This window comes from Heliconius melpomene, chromosome 7 (assembly GCF_056956725.1).
Source record: "Heliconius melpomene rosina isolate 202511_hmr_F chromosome 7, ASM5695672v1, whole genome shotgun sequence".
Classification (NCBI taxonomy): domain Eukaryota; kingdom Metazoa; phylum Arthropoda; class Insecta; order Lepidoptera; family Nymphalidae; genus Heliconius; species Heliconius melpomene.
In genome coordinates this window covers 11568869-11588948 of record NC_140395.1, presented here as the reverse complement: position 1 = coordinate 11588948, position 20080 = coordinate 11568869, and the positions used below count along the sequence as shown (strand labels likewise).

Genomic DNA, 20080 nt, shown 5'->3' with positions numbered 1-20080 from the left:
AAAAAACAATCTTTCTTAATAAAAAGTAAGTCAGCTAACAATTCTCGGCCTAATTTAGAAAAATATTCTGCAAATTTAGTAAGTTTGAAAGCAATGTCGTTGGTATTCATCATACGAAATGTAAACTCCGCAAACTTGTGAAGTCTGAACTAACTTTGACAATAATTAACTGTGGGGAAAATCAGCTTAACTTTTAACTAACGAAATCTGGACGGATGAGACATAAATTAAAGGAACTAATTAAACCTAGTTTTCAATGTTTTTTAATGGTATAAATATGTATATCTTTTTATTAATATATTTACTTTGCTTTCCTTCTTAGCCTAAACTATTTTGCATTGTTTTTAACGTCGTGCTTGCTTCCATGGGTGTCTAGGGTATCTAACTCCAGGAAAAGACTGAACTTTTATATGGCAGCATTCGCTGATATACAAAAGAAATAGCGGCATCATGCTGCCTTTTTTATGATCATGTATCCCGCATATAACAGAGTATACAGAGAGAATTTAGTGTTAAGACACTCCGTTCTCCATTATCCGGCGAATTTCCGAGACATTGCTTGTTGAGTGGCAGCACCCAATGCCGCAATTTGCTTTGTTACCAGAATAACAAAAAAAAAAATTATTCATACAAGTCAACAGATTACATTCGGACTTATTAAAAATGCTCTAGTACGAAAATCGACAGGTTTTATAAAACAATTTCATGCACGGGGTTCGTAAAGACAACCTAGTAGTGGAATCCAATTCCCTACTTTCCATCCCATTTTCAAGACTTTACGTTTTAAGTAAAATGAAAATAATTAAAATATATATGTAGAAGCATCAGAAGGGGCCTCGAAGCGGTCTTGGCTGTTACTATTCATTTGTGGGCGTTGAAGCAACAGAGATGTTTAAATAAAAGTCACACTTATATTCTACAATGTCTTATTACTCGTTTACATAACAGTTTTACAATAAATCTCTCAAGATTAACAAAATTACAATAGATTAGGAGCCAATAGGTTAATTGGTGAACATCTCACGCCATAGCTGTCAACCAATGACGTCTGCTATTCTTCGTGGCTACACCTACTACCCTATTCGGGGTTACCCTCTCCATTTTAAATATTCTTCTAATATAATCCATTACATAAATCAATTAAAGTCGAAACGTAATAATTGCGAAATTATAATTAAAACTAATACATAGCAACGCGCCGTCATATATTTAATAGTACTTGTCAAAATAATATTATAATACTGCCACAACAATGTAAGCTGGAAAGCCACCATAGTTTTAACGGCTTTTAATTGAGGGAAACGATGAGAAACTTAACAGGTGATAAATAATTATTAAATTACAACATTTTTTTTATAGGTAGGGCGTTCTCACATATCATAATGACTCTCATTTATATATGAATTATGAATATTATTTATTACGTTATTTTGGAATATAAAGTAGCTAGAGGCCGTCGCGGCGTGACGACAGTCGTGGGTTTAAATATGGGGAAATGAAATATTTAATCTTTCCAAGTCACTCGCTCAGGTTACCAGTTTTACTTCCGTTACTTAACATAGAATGTCTCAAGAATTTGGCGGCAAGTGGGGAATGGAAGTGCCTTAATGAATACGAAGTGTTTTAACACTAGATTCCCAGATTCTTTTTCTGCCTGCTATATATGTGCGTGAAGCTTAAAAAATACATTTTTATTTTATATTTTTTTTGGACTTTGATTTTCGGATTGGAATTTTCGGTCTGATAGATTGGTTTTTTAAATAATAATTCTTGTAAGAATTTTATTACGTTTCCGGACTCAAGCTTACAATGTTACTTCTAAAATTATATTTCAAATCCCATTTTCGAAATATCCGCGAGTAAATTACTTCGAGTCGATATGTATTATGCTCTCTAAATGGCCCTTTGAAATCAACTTCAATAACATCTTAACTTCCTCGTCTTTGTTATTTCAGAATATTGAAATGCGAGAGGAGAAATAATTATCGCTGTTACCTTTCTTAATGGATATAAAACCTGTTTTTATTCACAACTTCCAGGCTATCCACATGGCAGACAGAGAGATCGTAGTGCTAAGACACTTTGTTCTTCCTATTACTTACGAATTTTAAGATCTACTTTTTTATATATTACACAAGCGGCACAAGCGTTATATATATAATAGGTTCTGGGTTCGAATCTCACTCGGAGAAATTAAATATTTAATATTATCATTTGTTCGTTCTGCTTTCGAAGCTAAGTGCGGCGTTGAGTACCGCGAAAGAAAAAAGGGAACGTAGTGTCTTATCTCTAGGTTTAATAATAGATTAGGCTAAATAAAAGATTAAATTAAATATAAATATTTTGTAATATAATAAAATAATATATATTTGTCTTTGGTATCATTCAATTGGTTTCTTCTTGCTATTTGATATCGGGACACGTACAAGAGACCATGTGAAAGGGCACCATGCTGCCCTTAATTTTATTCAATTTGTAACTTTCGAACCCAAAACTTTCGTGATGCATGACTCGAACAGTAATTTGACTTTTATTGCTCGCTCTCCGGATGTTTCGAAAAAGGTTTCTGTGAACATGTAATACGGGAAATAATTTATCGTGTATTTTATAGTTTCAATTGTACTGTAATCGTTTTTAGTAAACTATATACTTTTCAAAATTTTTCATTACATTAATTGATACTAGTAAGAGAGGTGATGCAGGGAATAAAAGTAGCAGAGACTGAGAGACAGATAGAGAGACATAAAGGCTGTTATAACATACCATACTCCAACTATACCATAATACTACCACATACCAAAATCATATTAGGTGTTGAGTGGCGGAACTAAAAGTGTTGTCTTTTATAGTTTTTTAGTTTTTTTTACTCATTAGAGCGAGGAAATGAACGTTACTAAATCCCCGATAGAGAATCGACCATACAACTGACATGTTTACATAAGAAAAATAAAACAAACTGAGCTTTAATATTTTCAAATAAATATGTTAAGTAAAACTAGAAACTCTACCTATAATTCTTAATAGTTTTCGAAGGCAGACTTTCAACAAGAACTAAGCAAGTCAAAGTAGATACATATATAAAAGTGTATATTGCAAGTTTACCACTTGTGGACTTTTCACTTTGAAAGTTGCTTAATTAACACTCTATAGATATTATTAAATTTCATATTCAAGCTAACACTTTAACAACTTCGAACATAATATTATAATGTGTTGTTAGAACTAACTTACAAAGTATGCTTGGAGCTACTTGATAAATATTTTTTTATAAAATATTATAAAAATTACATTGTGGAGAATAAACTATATTGATTTTCAAACTTAACATAGTTAAATGTATTTGTTTTTTCCATATTATTTCTTATAAAGCTCTACTAGTACAAATTTTACAGCTTCACGTCTTTGTCTCGCATAATAGTCTAGCGTAGCCTCTAATATTGCGTGATGAATGGTAGAACTAATCGTGATGTTTTTAAAGAGTTGGGAAATGAAAGTATTTTTTTACCAAATGAAAATCGAACCTACAACCATAGCCCGGATTATTTTAATATTAGTATAAAAAGCAAGCATTTCTTAAGATATGATGATATTTTTACAAATATTACTATTAGAAAGCGAAAGGAAAACAAAAACCTTTCTTAACATCTTTCTTATTAATCATTCAAATTCATTCAGCTAGGAACAGTAAAAGGAATAAAATTACAAGGTATTTTATATAATAATCTGTGTCACTTTTTGATCAGGAACTTCTATAATAGTACTTAGAACTTCTTTTTAGTTATTCCCTTTGCCTTTTTAGCTGACGAAAACCCGGGGGAGGTTCTATTTTCGAAGTATATATTTTTTATGTTTAAACTTGCATAACTTTTTATCGTCTCCAAGGCATGAACATAGGGAACATAGAGAAATGAGAGTTAAATTATGTGACCTGACGATAAATAGTCTATGGTGCACTATGCTGATGAAACTTCACGTTATATTTTGTACATGATAGTGTAGGCAGAAGGGATCTGGTTAAAACCAGGGTAGGCAGGAGGGGCAGGTTAATACACTCCGTTACCTTTAAGACATTTCCCTCATTTTCCCCTGAATTCTGGAGGCATTACGAGTTGAGAGGCGGAACTGAACGCCACGTTTTGCTTCTTTATCAAAATAACACAACAATTAAATAAACACCAGGACAAAAGCACCTATACCAATGAATATTAGAGACATTTATATTATACATAGACACGCCGCTTAAAATAATCTTATATTTATTTCACATAATATAGCATCTAGCGATGATAATATTCATATAAAAATATACAACTTGAATAAAATTTCAAAAAGAAATACATAAATTTTGTCACGAAACATTTTCTATGAATAGTAATGCCAATTTGAAGCGCAGAACTTTAGCAGACTTTATGTTCTCTTATTATTAAGTAGAAGTATTTAAGCTTTTGAAATTTTAATTAAGTTTTTTTTAAACTTATTTTTCAACGTTCTAATTTATCTTCTACCGGCATTTGCCAGTGGTTTAGCTCAAGCTTCCACTTGCAACTTTTAGCAAGTCCTAGTTTTGATACAATTAACTGAAAAATGGATGAAAATCCTTTATCGTCTTTTATATAGGAAATATGAAAAGGATGTTCATTTTTCATATATAAGTTTTTTATGAGGTAAAAATAATTAGTTTTATATATACATACGTATGTACATAATTATAATATCAGTTGAAGATAAAAAATATTGGACTTTACGTATATTACAAATGAAGGCGTGGGTTCAAAACTGACGCATGTTCTATTTTCGTAGAGGTAAATGTCAACTACGACGCTTAAAGATCCCGAGGAAAGCGGATTAAAAAGACTGTATATATATATATACTATATAAATATAATTTATATAAATAAGCAGAAAAATGATTTTTTTTTTGCTTGCTTAAATAAATTTTAAAAAGAATAAATATTTTCCTTTTTTAATTTAAAACAAACTTATGAGCTAAAAAGTCAATAATTTCATACATTTATATGTAAATACACGTATGTATAGGTAAATTGCGTTAGAATTTTATGTAGCGGCGGAGGGTCGCGTGTCGTTCAATTTACTCACTTTTTACAACTTCATCATACTTTTAATTTCCTTTTGGGTATAAATTTTCCGAAAGTTACTTTTTATTGCTTTCTGGATGGTTAGCTTTAGTATTTCTTGTTGACATTAGTGAAAATACTCGTGTAACTTTTTATTTATACACAATTTTTATAGTGATATTTTTAAATAAACGATCTGCGGCGTTAAATTTCGTTATCCGAAACACGTAATGCCTCCAGAATACGTCGAAAAGGGTATAACCGAAGTATCTTAATGGGAACAGAGTGTCTCAACACTAGGTACCCAGGGTCCCTCTGTCTATCCTGCTTTATGCGGAATGCAGCGTGGAGGATCTAATTCTTATGTTATTTCTTTATGTAGTATTTATTAAATCTGTGCTTCTTAATTACTTAAATTATTTAATATCCATTCATGTATATAAATTTGTATTGCTACAAGAGAAATACTTAAATAAATAATTGGAAATACTTATGAAAATATCTTATAAGTAACTAGCGACCCGCTCGCGGCTTCGCCCGCTTTAACTACTAAATTATTCATATAATGTATGTTTGCAAAGCACTTAAGATAATGTGAAAATTAATTAAACCCTAATGCAACCCGCATTTTCGTAGTTCCAATAAGGATTTTCCAAATGTTTTAAAATAGACACAAATAAATAACACAAACAACAGAAAACTTAAACGAAAGAAATTATAAACAACAGACTACCTACTATTCTCTTACCCAAAAATACTTAAACGAAAGATGTAACCAACTATGTCACGTGGAAATACATTATAATTATTGGATAACTCCAAAATACGTGCAATCACTTCTAAATTTACTTTGCCACGCGCAGAATTGAAGCATTCTCCGGGCCATCTCCGTAGTAGTTCCGAACGACATCAGGGCTTTGGTTCTCTGACGGTTAATGCTGTTAACCCTATTGGCTTTTACAGCGACACCGGTTGGGTAGGGGAGAGGGTACTCTGTCCTTGATGAAAAGCAAGCACTACGTGGCTGCCCGTGAGGAAAATTAAATAGAATGCATCGGCCGGGAATCGAACCCGGGCCGCCCGCGTGGCAGGCGAACATTCTACCACCGAACCACCGATGCGTGTAAGGCAGGCGGGCGCGGCGACCCAAAACGTCGCGGGGCGCGAAGGGACGCATGGCGAGTGGCAAGCCGATTCGCAGCAAGGATTTTTTGATATTGTAACAACTTCTAAAGTACTTATTAAAATGAAAAACAGTAGTTGGCCAACGTAACTAATATACTTATTTATATGCTGAGAGTAAGGCATAAGTAAAACTTGACTCGATACAGCTGATGTGTGAACGGCGTGATGTGTCAACAATTAAATGCGTTTTTCTCTAAAACTATTCACAATTTCGAAATAGTGTAAAAAGCAAATTTTATCTTCGTTTAACGTATAAACTTAATAAAGTATTTTGAAGGATAAGGATTAATACCATTATGAAAAAATATCCCTCACAATAAAAAATATATTGAAATTACAATTTTTAGACAGAAATATGATCACTACACGTTATTCTTAAAAGCCTTTTTTGTGGATCTTATTAAGAGGAACAATACTCCAGTACATTATTTTCATGTAGTACCTACTTACCATTAAAGCAGCGCATGCGCGAAAGTGTCTCAACGGGTAGGACTTTATACACATTTATCGTATTTATGTTAATTTACATAAGAATGTACAAATAATAAACTATATATAAACCTTCCCTGAGAAATACCTAATAACAAAAAACCGCATCAAAATCCGTTGGGTGGTTTAGAAGCAGAAGAGTTAGAAAGGCCAGACAGAGGCGAAATCCGACTTTGTTTTATAAGATATAGGATAGGATAGGATAGGATAGTTTATTATATGTACATTTTACCGCATTTCTTTGCTCTGGTTAAAGTTATATGCTATAATAGGTTTGATTCTTTATTTTTACAGCCTATTATAGGATGTCCTTGTATACAATATTGACAGCTGACTTTTTATTGCTCAATATGAACATATTTTGTTTCGATGTGACCCTTGAAAGGGCCACGTAGAGCTGTCCATGTGAAATACACTCAACGCTTAAATCTAAGCCCGCAACGTCAAATGTTTGGCCTTGAGATTTATTAATAGTTATGGCAAATGATAATTTTATAGGAAATTGTAGCCGTTTAAATTGGAAAGGAAGATCTGATGGTATAAGAGGTATTCTTGGAATCAAAACCACTTCTCCAGTACCACACCCGGTAATTATGGTGCACTCTATAACGTGTGATTTCAACGATTTAATTTGTAAGCGAGTACCATTACACAATTTTGGAGGATTGAGATTTCGCAATAATATCACAGGACATCCGACTTTTAAAGTTAATTGATGTGGAGGGAGTCCTGAAGGCTGTAAAGAGTTAAGGAACTCGGTCGGAAAATGGACAGCTTCTTCCATATCCATTGCACTATCAATAGAGCGGTAGGTTTGCGTTGTCGCATTGATTTTTGAAAGAATCAAGTCGTTAAGTTTGCCTATTTGCTCGTTTGTTGGTGACAAAATAGCCCTCTCCTTGAACCAGGATAGTGTTTTTGTATTTATACTCTCAATCCCAGGGTATACATTTTCAACCAATTCTTGCACTGTATTCACCAAAACGCACAGGCTACTATTTTCTAAATTTATTCTTCCATTATGATCCTGTGCCATCTCTCCATTTCCTATTTTAAGCAACAATTTTGCAAAATCTCGATTTTCATCTGCAAACAATGAGACTCTCATGTTTGTTTTGAGTTCTAATCTATTAACATGTGGCCATAGATAAGATCTCTTAATTGACGCGTTGATTTCATCCGCTCGAGTACCCCTTGTGACGACCGGTAAAATTTGACGAAAGTCGCCTGAAAATAGTACTGTACATCCTCCCATTGACACGTTTATATTGCGTAAATCACGCAATGTCCTGTCTAAAGCTTCAATGCTAGTCTTGTGTGCCATCGTAGCTTCGTCCCATACTATTAATGAGCAGTCACGCATCAGTTTTCCAGTGTTACTTTGTTTCGAAACGCTACAGACACTCGTACTATCTTCAGTGGTAATTTTAAGCGGTAATTTGAAGGTAGCATGAGCAGTTCGACCACTTTCCAACAATGTTGCTGCTATCCCGGATGATGCAACCGCTAATGCAATTTTGCCACTTAGTCTCACTTTAGCTAAGAGAAGATTTATCAAAAATGTTTTCCCCGTGCCTCCCGGAGCATCAAGAAAAAATAAATTCCCTTCATTTTTATTAATAGATTTTAACAACGCATGATACGCTTCATTTTGTTCCGTGTTCAAACGATTTTCATGTTGCACTATAGTTTGTAATAGTTTTGATTGGTTATAGGAAGTTTCTCTTCTGTATTCTGCACTGTTCGAACCTAAATTTGTTGTATTTGTGGATATTGACAATCCAAAATTTAGAATACTCTTACCCGAAAGTAGTTCGACCACTTTGTTTAATTCTAATAATGCTTCATCAAAAATTATTTGATCATATGGAATGTCATCCGACATAATTTCTCGTCGTCGTCGCGTCAGTATATCTTCAGACATGTTTTCCTGATATTTGGTCCAAAGCAATCTAGGATCTGTCACCTGACAAAATGCGAGAATAATGGCAAACAAATATCTTAATGAACTTGCGGTGCTACACACAGCAGCTTCTAATAGTGTATTGTCCCACTGAGAATCGTCTTCTAAAAGCCCCATCGCTTTGCAAGCTGCTTGATATGTATTGTGGGTTATACCGTGCACAGTCTTCAGGTTTTCAAACGACGTTGGCCCTTTTATGACATGGAGTAAAATCCTCAAATAGAAACATTCGCTGTTCTTAGGATGAACTACATAAACTCTTCCAAGAGCGTCTGTTTTTTTTACTCCAGGATATTCTTCTACTGGAGACCCTTGCTTTCTCCGTTGAAATGTCTTAGCAGTCCGATTCCATGTATAATAACTTGGAATTTTGTCATACGTCAAAGTTTTGGCAAAATTATCTTGAGCGCATAGCTTGAAGAATGCTGTCAATGTTGTATCTCGCGGATTTGCAACAACATCGTTTATATTGTTTGGGTTAAAAAATACTCTTTGTCCATTTTCCAAGTGTACAGCGAGATGGGTAATGGTAGGTGCTCGGTTGTGTATTTCGTATGATAACATCCTCCATACTGCTTCAGAGCTGCAGATATAACGACCGGACTGATATTTTTCGACTTCGTTTGGTGTATGTATGCTGAATGTAGCTTGGTCGCTTCCTTTGTTAATGTATTTTGTTACATATTGTATTGATTTTATAGAGCTGCATAGTTCCACATTAATATGAGCGTTAAAGGCTTTAAGAAGTAATGGGTTGTAGGGTACAACCCAGCGGTTGTCGATTTCGTGGTTTCGTAAATTAGCAGTTGTACCGCCGTCATCTTTAGAGCGTCGACGATACTTAGGATAGCCATCATCGCCGGTAGAAGTTTGATACTGAAAGGACTTGGGGAACTTCTTGCTACACCTACCTTCCCGCATACATGGTGCACTGGCATTGTAAGCTCCGCAAGGGCCGTGTACCATATGTTTTGTTACAATTTCATGCAGTGTTGGATCAACGTCTTTATTTGGAAACTCTGCAGAAATGACACTATCTATTTGGTCTGGTCTAATTTTGTTTACCAACCATACCAACAGATGGACATGTGGTAACCCACGTTTCTGCCACTCGATGGTGTACATATGGCATCGAGGTGGACCAAATATGTGAGCTTTATTTATAAGGTCTAAGAGTTTATGTAGTTTTAAATGAAACACTCGATTCACTATGTCATATCTGTCTTGAGGATTCAAATTAGCGTAGATATTATCTTTTATTTCTGTCCAGTTCGGATTGCATGTTGCAGTAATAAAAAGATCAGGTTTACCGTAATGTCTAACGTATGTCATGGCATCCTGTGACTTTTCGAATAAATAGCGAGGGCCTCCGGTATAAGATGAAGGAAGTATCACTATTTGACCTATGTCGTTGCAATGCTCGTTTGACTGCAAAGCATCCTGTAAATGGACGTAATTTTCTGCTCTTAGTTTGGTTTGGTTATTTCGTATATAAGCCAAACGCTCAGATTCTATTTTTGCATATTGATCGACTAAATATTGATTCAATAGCATTCCGTATCTTAGGAGAGGATTAAAATTATTATTTCTGAGCATTATACGATAGCAATAGTAATTCATGCATGAAACAGTCTTACGTAGAGGTGCCCCGCTAACAGGATCAACTTGGCAAATATTGATACTGTATCCATCTTCTCCACGACATAGGATCAGAGGATACTGTAGTGTATCGTAAGACCTATGCAATTCAGATATTTTTTGTAGTCCGTCATCACGGCTTCGCAAAACAATATCTCTCTTATCAAACTGTTGACCAGCTATTACAACTGCTACCTCACTTGTAGATGGTGCATTGTACCGACCAATGTGTTGTCCAGCAGGTACTCTATTGGCATGGATCACGACATTAAAGTCCGGTGTACCAGGTGGAACGCTCTCAATTGCAGTTTTAAAGCTTTTTATGTAGTTGTTATGAGAATGTAACATATTTTGTAAAGATCTAACCAAGCTGTCGTCGATTGGCTGTATGGCACTCTTACACCGAGTTGATAATTGTTTTTCTGGATCAGAAATAAAATAAATCTGTAAGAATTTATGGTCATCTGACCTATGTGGAAGCAAGCTCTCTGCTAAATGGTATACTTGCCCTTGAATTTTGAACGTTGGCATAAAACCTTGCTCAACAACTTAAGAGCTTTTAAATGAGGTCATTTGGAACACATTGTTATATCGGCGTATGTTGCGCAAAAATAGCTTTGATTTTAGATGATCTCCGGAGAGAAGAGAATATAATGGTTCTGGCGGAGGTGGCATTTCTTCTAGTTTTACTTTTCCTTGTGAGCAACAGATACCTTTAGATTCATCTTTCCATTTCAAAGCAGAGCAAAATTGACAAACAACTGACATCGTACCTATTGAGACCATAGGATCATTTTTGTATTCAATGAGTGAGTCGTAATTCATAGCAGAATTAACTTTATTTGACCATAAATTTTGGTTTCGCCTAGCTGTCCGAGATCTACGTCTGTCCATGTCACGACTATGGCGAATTTCACGTTCGACAGATGATTCTCTAGCTCTCTGTAAGACGTGTCTATCCCGGTCACCACTAAGGCGAACTTCTCGGGTACCTGATGATTCACTTGCATGTCTACTCCGTTGAAGTCTAAGGCGAATATCACGTTCTGCAGATGATTCCCTGCTTCTTCGCAAAGAATCGCTCTCCCTTCTATTAGATAATCTAATTTCCGTCTCCTCTACGCTTTCATTAGTAAGATGTAACCTATTTTTATTTGAACTTCTTGTTCTACGACCTATATTTGAACGACTTTTTCGTGGCATAATGGAAATATAAATATATAATGTATACAAATATAAAATAAATGAAATGCTTAAAAAGGTAAATAAAATAATAAAAGAACAGAAGAAGAGTAAACAAACAACACACTTAAACGAAAGAAATTATAAACAAAAGTCTACCTACTATTTTCTAAAACTAAAATACTTAATCGAAAAAAATGATAAGCAAAAGCCTACTTACTATTCTCTTACACTAAAATACTTAAACGGAAGAAATTATAAATAAAACCCTACCTACTATTCTCTAAAACTAAAATACTTAATCGAAAGAAATGATAAACAAAATCCTACTTACTATTCTCTTAAATTAAAATACTTAAACAGAAGAAATTATAAACAAAAGCCTTCCTACTATTCTCTAAAACTAAAATACTTAATCGAAAGAAATGATAAACAAAATCCTACTTACTATTCTCTTAAATTAAAATACTTAAACAGAAGAAATTATAAACAAAAGCCTTCCTACTAACTACTACAAAAAATATGAAACCAAATATATCGCGCTGAAATAGTACATTCAACTACAATTGCCCAATATTATAGGTGCAAACGCATCTGAATGTTCTTTGCTATAGAGGCAGGTGGGCGAGAGGGGCGCGGCGGGCGCGGCAGACGCAAAACGTCGCGGGGCGCGGAGGGACGCATGAACGCACGAATGAATGACGCGTGGCGAGCCGTTTCGCAGTAAGGATTTTTTGATATTGTAACAACTTCTAAAGTACTTATAAAATGAAAAACAGTAAAAGACAGTTTTGATCTACATTAAATGGCCAACGTAACTAATATACTTATTTATATGCTGAGAGTAAGGGATAAGTGAAATTTGAGTCGACACAGTTTATGTGTTAACGGCGTGATGTATCAAAAATTAAATGCGTTTTTCTGTAAAACTATTACAATTTCGAAATAGTGTAAAAAGCAAATTTTATCTTCGTTCATTTAAACAAAAGCCTACCTACTAATAACTACTACAAAAAATATGAAACCAAATATATCGCGCTGAAATAATACATTCAACTCCAATTATCCAATACGTGCAAACGCATCTAAATCTTCGTTGCTATAGAGGCAGGCTGGTTTTTTTCTTTTGAGCTTGTGGTTAATGCTGAAGAGGGTATTCTGTCCCTGATGAAAAGGAAGCACTACGTGGCTGCCTATGAGGAAAATTAAATAAAATGCATCGGCCGGGAATCGAACCCGGGCCACCCGCGTGGCAGGCGAGCATTCTACCACTGAACCACCGATGCGTGTAAGGCAGGCGGGCGCGGCGGCCGCGCTTGTATTGCATGGCGAGTGGCGAGCCGTTTCGCAGCAAGGATTTTTTGATATTGTAACAACTTCTTAAGTACTTATAAAATGAAAAACAGTAAAAGACAGTTATGATCTACATTAAATGGCCAACGTAACTAATATACTTATTTATATGCTGAGAGTAAAGGATAAATGAAACTTGACTCGATACAGCTGATGTTTGAACGGCGTGATATGTCAACAATTAAATGCGTTTTTCTCTAAAACTATTCGCAATTTCGAAATTGTGTAAAAAGCAAATTTTATCTTCGTTTAACGTAGAAAATTAATAAAGTATTTTAAAGGATAAGGATTAATACCATTATGGAAAAATATCCCTCACAATAAAAAATATATTGAAATTACTATTTTTAAACAGAAATATGATCACTACACGTTATCCTTAAAAGATAAAAATATGCTCTCCCGGACTTTTTTGTAGATCTTATTAAGAGGAACAATACTCCAGTACATTTTTTTCATGTAGTACTTACCATTAAAGCAGCGCATGCGCGAAAGTGTCTCAACGGGTAGGACTTTAGACACATTTATCGTATTTATGTTAATTTACATAAGAATGTACAAATAATAAACTATATATAAACCTTCCCTGAATAATACTCGACCTAATGGTCAAAACCGCATAAAAATCCGTTGGGTGGTTTAGAAGAAGAAGAGTTAGAAAGTTCAGACAGACACGAAAAGCGACTTTGTTTTATAAGATATAGGATTGTAATTCTATTTACTAAGATATTGAACAAAATGTTAGAGCTTTAAACAAAATTGTATGTGTATTAATGTAATTACATGATTCAAATAGCCATCATGGTGTAGTGGGATAGACTCTGACTAACACGATGACTACAGATTCAATTCCCACTCGGGGCAATGTATTATTTTCATTTATCCGCTTTAACAAAATAAAGCGTGCTGTATAGTTCCCCTTCTCAATACCTAATGTCTGGATTTCAGGCGAAAACTGGAAAATTAATTTTTAACAAAAACAAAAACCGACTTCTAACAACGAACTAAAAAGTGAAAAATAATTATATAAAGATTTTATAATTTTGAAGTCGGTGTCAAGTAAAACAAACAGGCTTAGTAATTAGATATTGTAGTAAAGGTGTTGTAGCATTAGTTTGACACCGACTTCAAAATTATAAAATCTTTATATAATTATTTTTCACTTTTTAGTTCGTTGTTAGAAGTCGGTTTTTGTTTTTGTTAAAAATTAATTTATTTTACGATTTTTAGTGATGGGTAGATCTTAAAATGATGCTTCTTGAACGAGTGGTGATGGTGGTGGTAGTGGTTGTCAACGAGTGGTTGTGATTGTTCTATGTAAAACTTCATTTAATTAGCTATTATTTTTGTGCAAAGTTACATTTTGGTATATTGACAAGAACAAACAAAAAGTATTCGGGTGAATTCGGAATCTCCCTTTTTTGAAGTTGGTTGAAAATGAGAACATCCTCTTTTATGAGATTGGTTGAAAAGAAATGCAACGATCAGGAATCTCACTTCTCACATCAATTTAAAAAGTTTTTGCTTGTAACTATTACAGTATAATTAATTTTTGACCAAAAAAAACAAACTTTCTCAATTTTCTCCAGATTCCATAATCGAAACCTAACCAAACTTTCACCAAATTATCCTTGAAGTGTATCCTTTCAAATAAAAAAAGAATCATCAAAATCGGTTGGCGCGACATTGAGTTATTCGGCTATTAGTCGCGCACATGCATAATGCAAATTTAAGACTTATGTGATTTTCTCATGGATACCATTGTCAGATATGGACCAAAAAAAAATGGGACCATTCGGGAAGCTATACCTTTCAAATAAAAAAAAAATTATCAAAATCGGTCCACCCAGTTAAAAGTTATGAGGTAACAAACATAAAAAAAAAAAAAAAAAAAAAAAAATACAGTCGAATTGATAACCTCCTTTTCTTACAGAAGTCGGTTAAAAAACGCAGTACCAAAAAAAATATATTTATAATAAAAAAATAAACATTATTTAATTAACGGGAAAATAAATAAAAATTTCTAAATTTTTAACAAAATATAGAAACACGGTAATGGTTCGTATTTTAAGGCTTTTTGTTTAGAAACAGAAAGCCAACAAAAACTCGAAATTCAAATTCAATGAAATGGGGTAGAGTGGTTTTGCTTTACGTGCAAAAACGGCATGAAAAGGTCTAAAACAGAATTAAATGGATTAACTAACTGTTTTGTATAATATATGTGAATTTGACTCTAAAAAAATGCACAGAGGACACTGTCAATTTTTTTTTGCTTCACGTTATATCCCGCGCATATCAGGGGAGGCAGAGGGTACCTTGGAACTTAGTGGTAACACACTCTGTTCCACTTCTGTCACTCTGTTTTACTTCTACTTATATAATGCCCTATTATTTAAGCTTTTATGCTGTAACCCGTGTAGCCTTAGCGGGGTAGGCAGAGAGAACCTTATGTTATAGTACTCTAATCCTCATTCTCCGCCGAATTCTATAGTCATTGCGTGTTGAGTGGCAGAACTCAACGCCGCGCTTTGCCTCCCCACCAGAGGGAAGAAAGTGAAAATATTTAATATATCTTATACTTGCCTTGCGCTACAATTAACGTCAAATAATTTTAATTTCGTGAAATAAAAGATATATAAAGAATTAAAGGATTTTATTTAGTATGCATCAATTAACACATAATAAAGGAAATTATTCCAATTGTATGTCCCTTATTATAATGTTTATCGCCATTTTACTAGAGGTAATAATACAAAATATGAAATGACCAACAAAGCGGCCCTGATTGCGATTCATTTGCATATTTCATTGAGTGACAATTTCATTTGTTTCTCTTTATCCCGTTCGCTTATTTTGATTCAATGATTTATATTCTTTTTGAGTTTCAAAAATATAACTGGCATTACAAATAAGGGTTTTTTTTCGTAATAAAATCTCCTGTTTTGTGATTGTAAACGCGACGGGATGTAGGTTCGATTCTCAGTTGAGAAAATTAAATATTTAATATTTTCATTTTCGCTCTATTGTCGAGGCAAAGTGTGGGGTTAAGTTCTGCCACTCAAAACGGAATGTTTTCAGGATTCGGTGAACAATGGAAGATATAGAGAAATAGAAAGAATAATAATTTGGTACGAATTTTTGGAGCTGTTATTAACAAATCTTATTTTCTAATTACGTAATTTGTAGAGAATTATAGAGAACAATTGCTTTAGATATATTTAATTTATTAATTAATATTGAGCTGATCCAATCATTGCGCAGTAGTTATTGAAATACTCAAGTTACTTCTGCTCAATTAATTTATTCAAAACTTTATACGAAGGTAATAAATGAACTGGTTTGAAACAAATTTGAAACTTATTTAATTCAAAGTTTCAGACAACAAACATACTGAATAGTTTTGAACATTCATTAAAAGTATTGAAGACCGAAATATTTTGTTTATTTTTAAGTGCTAATATGAAATATACTTTTAAATTTAGTATTTTTTTTTATGGAGAGCAAAGGCTAACGAGCTTTCGGGTCACCTGATGGTAAGTAAGACCCTATGTAACACCATTGGAGCTACAGGAGCGTTGCCGCGGTATCCAGCTTGTATCGACTTGGAAACACTGCCGCAGATAGGCCATTCCACAGTTCCGTGGCGTAGTTAATGGTTAAAGCTCTTACTGGGGTCATCAGCCCAGCGATGAAAACAGTACTCCATATCCATTTCCATACAGGGCCAATCGTGGGCCCTATGTAGGGTGTGAAGTACCGTCTCGCCCTGCTGATGACACCCAGTTTCTTCGAGGCCAACTTGGCCTTGCTTTCCAGATGATGACGACGATATAATAAATACATATCACTATAAAGTGCCAGTATAATAAAACTATAATTTCTTATAGTTTCAACTTTTATGTTGAGCATCACTTTCAATATTTAATGCACCTACTAAAGAAATAGGCTCATTTTATTTAGAAAGAAAAATATTCGAGATTACGTCTGATATATTTGAATTTATCGAGATGTTTGCTCTTTGTAAAAGCCTCTTTCCAAGTTCCATAATACCATATAAAAAGATCAAACAAGCAATACAAAAACATACGTAAGTAAAACAGTGTATGTATATATGTTAAATGTATACGTTTTCTATTACGTATTACATAATAATATTAATTAAATGTGATATATTTAAATTTCACTCCACCATGGCGAAGTGAGATGGAGATTGACAGTAAGCATTCAAGAAAGTGAATTGCTTTCATTTCCATTCAATGCTCAGAATCGAATGGGGAGGGAAAGGGGAGAAATGGAGAAAATTCTTATATTACATAAAAAATATATATATTTTTATCGAATGTACATTTGTGTATATAAAATTTTGGTGGCTAAAGTAAAATGTTTTATTTTTTTTTATTTATCTAAGTATATTCTTTTATTTTCATACCTTTCCTCATTCTTATCTATTACTTTGTTTATAATTTTAAAGGATAAAGTCATATACTTTAAGGCATACCTCGTAACCGTTAACAGGAACGGTGCCCTCGAGACGACTAGAGTTTAGTATAGTGCAGGTAGCCTTTAATTGGTCTCGAGGCGCCGACCTACATGATTCACGAGCCTTACAGTTTATTAGAATCAATGTACATTGTACTGAGTTAAAGGAAATTTATGCGGTCACTGCTAACTTAATGGTTGCTCTGTAATATTAATTTTAAATATATATTTAGTTAATGTTTAGTGTATTTTAGTGTATTTGAGTATGTGTAGTAGGGAGATTGGTTGTGGGTTCGATCCTATTAGAGGAAATCAAATATTTATTTTTATTTGTTAGCTCTGGTGTCAAGGCGAATTGCGGCGTTTAGTTCCGCCACTCAATAGAAAATGCTACCAGAATTCGGCGAAAAACGGAGAACGGAGTATCTTAACACTAGGTTCTCTCTACCTAACCTGCTGTGTGTGGAATACAGTGTGAGGCTAAGTATATAGGTACTTTATAAATGTGTTTACACGTATAATTTATTACAATCTTTTTTATTTTTTTTGATTTAAATGAAATCATTAGTATCGATGTATTTCGTAAGCAAGCATCATTATTTTAGAGACAGCGTCCCACTGTAAGTACAAAGGTTGTGAGTTCGTCAACTCAACTCATGTAAAAATGTAAAACTCATGAAAATATGTGGCTTAGGAGACAACACAATATTTTGGTATCAACGAACTGATGTGATGATGGAGCCAAGATCTGAATATTGGAACTCTCAAGAGATTGCTAGTAAGCCATTCGACTATTAGTTATAGCTAAATCTATATACTTTAAATATCAATACAAAAATATTTCCTAATAAATATTTATAATATAAAAGCATATAATTAACTGACTTCAGCTTTCAAAGTAGCTGTTATGAAGTGAATAAACTGTAATACGTGGAATATTAAAACTGTTTCTTTACATTTCAGTTAGAGTTCTTTGCAGAAGTTCTAGCTGTTAGCAAACACTAACTTTTTGGTTTTGCTTGTGTGAGTGAGTTCAGTACAGTGTACTATAGGGCTGATAAAATATAGGTAACATCAAGAAGGTATCCTTATTATTATTTATTTTTTTATATATAAAAAAAATAGTTTTTTGTTCAATTTCATTAAATTGCTATTCGCGGCGTTGAGTTCTGCCAATGCCTCCAGAATTCGGCAGAAAGCGGGGAACGGAGTGTATTAACACTACGTTCCCTCTGTCTACCCTGTTGTGTGCGGGATACAACTATGAAGCTGATTTTTTAATTTGCTCTTGCATAATTATCAACTTTATTATTTGTCGTTTTTAAACGACTTTTTAATTTCACTTGTTTTAGAAGAACTCTAGTATCGGGACTTTTTACATGACATCAATTAAATATTTTTGTTGATAATTTAATTTATCTTTATATGTCATGTAAAAAATCTTGATACTTGATATATAAAACTAAATTATATATAAAAAAAGATAAATTAAGTATTTATTTAAATGTAAAATATTACCAAAACTTTATTACCATTTAATAAGCTCTACACGAGTTCCTGGTCCTCGTCCTCCTTCTCCATATGAGCTATTGTTTTAAGCAATTACTCTTACATTCCACAAGATAACAAAAAGACAACAAGGAATCTGTATACAAAATACATTTCTCAGAAAGGACAGCCCTAGCACTCTATATTGAATAACAGGTTTTACTCGCTGCTTTGCAAGTTACAAAGTTACTTGATTAATTAATTTTCTATTGATACTACTGCTTTGCCACTAGAATGATAAGTGAGGAACATCTAAAGTTTTGATTATATTACGTTTGTACTAATAAATAATTTATAGACAATATATGTAACGTTCGTAGATATATAGTATAACGAGACTATGTAACAAGAATATAATGATATTCTAATGTAATGATATTATAATATAATGATATTCTCGTTACTTGTTCTAGTGCTATTGTAAATTCAAATGATGACAGTTCTGGGCATAAAAGTTCTTTTTTTTATTGTATAGTTTTTAGCTTATATCCCACACAGGTAGACAGAAAAAATCTAGTGTTCTGATACTGCGTTCTCATTAAGACATTTCAATCCCCACTTTTCACAAAATTATCGAGGCAGTGCGTGTTGAGTGGCGGAACTAAACGCCAGTTAGCAGTGCAGAAGGAAACGAAAATATTAAACATTTCGTTCCCTCAAGTGGAAATAGAAGTCACAACCTTCGCGTTTTACAGTCACACATCCTTGTAGCCCTTTCGTCACGATGCCTTCTTAATATGATGAGTTATTGTTTTAGATAATCTAAGATCTTTATATTTGTAGTAAGGCGATCGACACAAATGGCGCCGTGGCTTAGTTGGTTAAAGCGCCTGTCTAGTAAACAGGAGATCGCGAGTTCGAATCTCGCCGGGGCCTATTTTAATTTTTTTTTCAAAATTCTTAATTTCATTTTAGTATTAAGCTATATATAGTTTTTTCTGAGACATGAGTATTCAAATTAACCACGATAACGATTTAACCTGATGGTATCTTTTATATGCTTTTTCATGATCTCCTATTGAAAAGTTCAAGAAAATTGTAAAATTGGGACATAAACAAAACACCAAGGTTCGATCCTATTTTCTTTTATGAAGTTTAATCATGAAAGATCCAGCCTAAAATAAAATAAAGTAAAAAGTTAAATGAACTAGTCGACGTACTAACGTTT

General features: G+C 33.6%; 1 protein-coding gene and 2 non-coding genes across 3 annotated transcripts; 1 reads left to right on the top strand and 2 right to left on the bottom strand.

The window, feature by feature from the left end:
- Positions 1 to 7047: 7047 nt before the first annotated feature.
- LOC146537866 (uncharacterized) lies at positions 7048 to 10881 on the bottom strand. The gene has a single exon (XM_085188232.1). It carries the CDS (start codon positions 10879 to 10881, stop codon positions 7048 to 7050), a length of 3834 nt encoding a protein of 1277 aa, XP_085044358.1.
- Positions 10882 to 12747: 1866 nt separating this feature from the next.
- TRNAG-GCC (transfer RNA glycine (anticodon GCC)) lies at positions 12748 to 12818 on the bottom strand. Its single transcript has one exon. It is a non-coding gene; the product is annotated as a tRNA-Gly (tRNA).
- Positions 12819 to 19714: 6896 nt separating this feature from the next.
- On the top strand, positions 19715 to 19788 carry TRNAT-AGU (transfer RNA threonine (anticodon AGU)). Its single transcript has one exon. It is a non-coding gene; the product is annotated as a tRNA-Thr (tRNA).
- Positions 19789 to 20080: the final 292 nt, after the last annotated feature.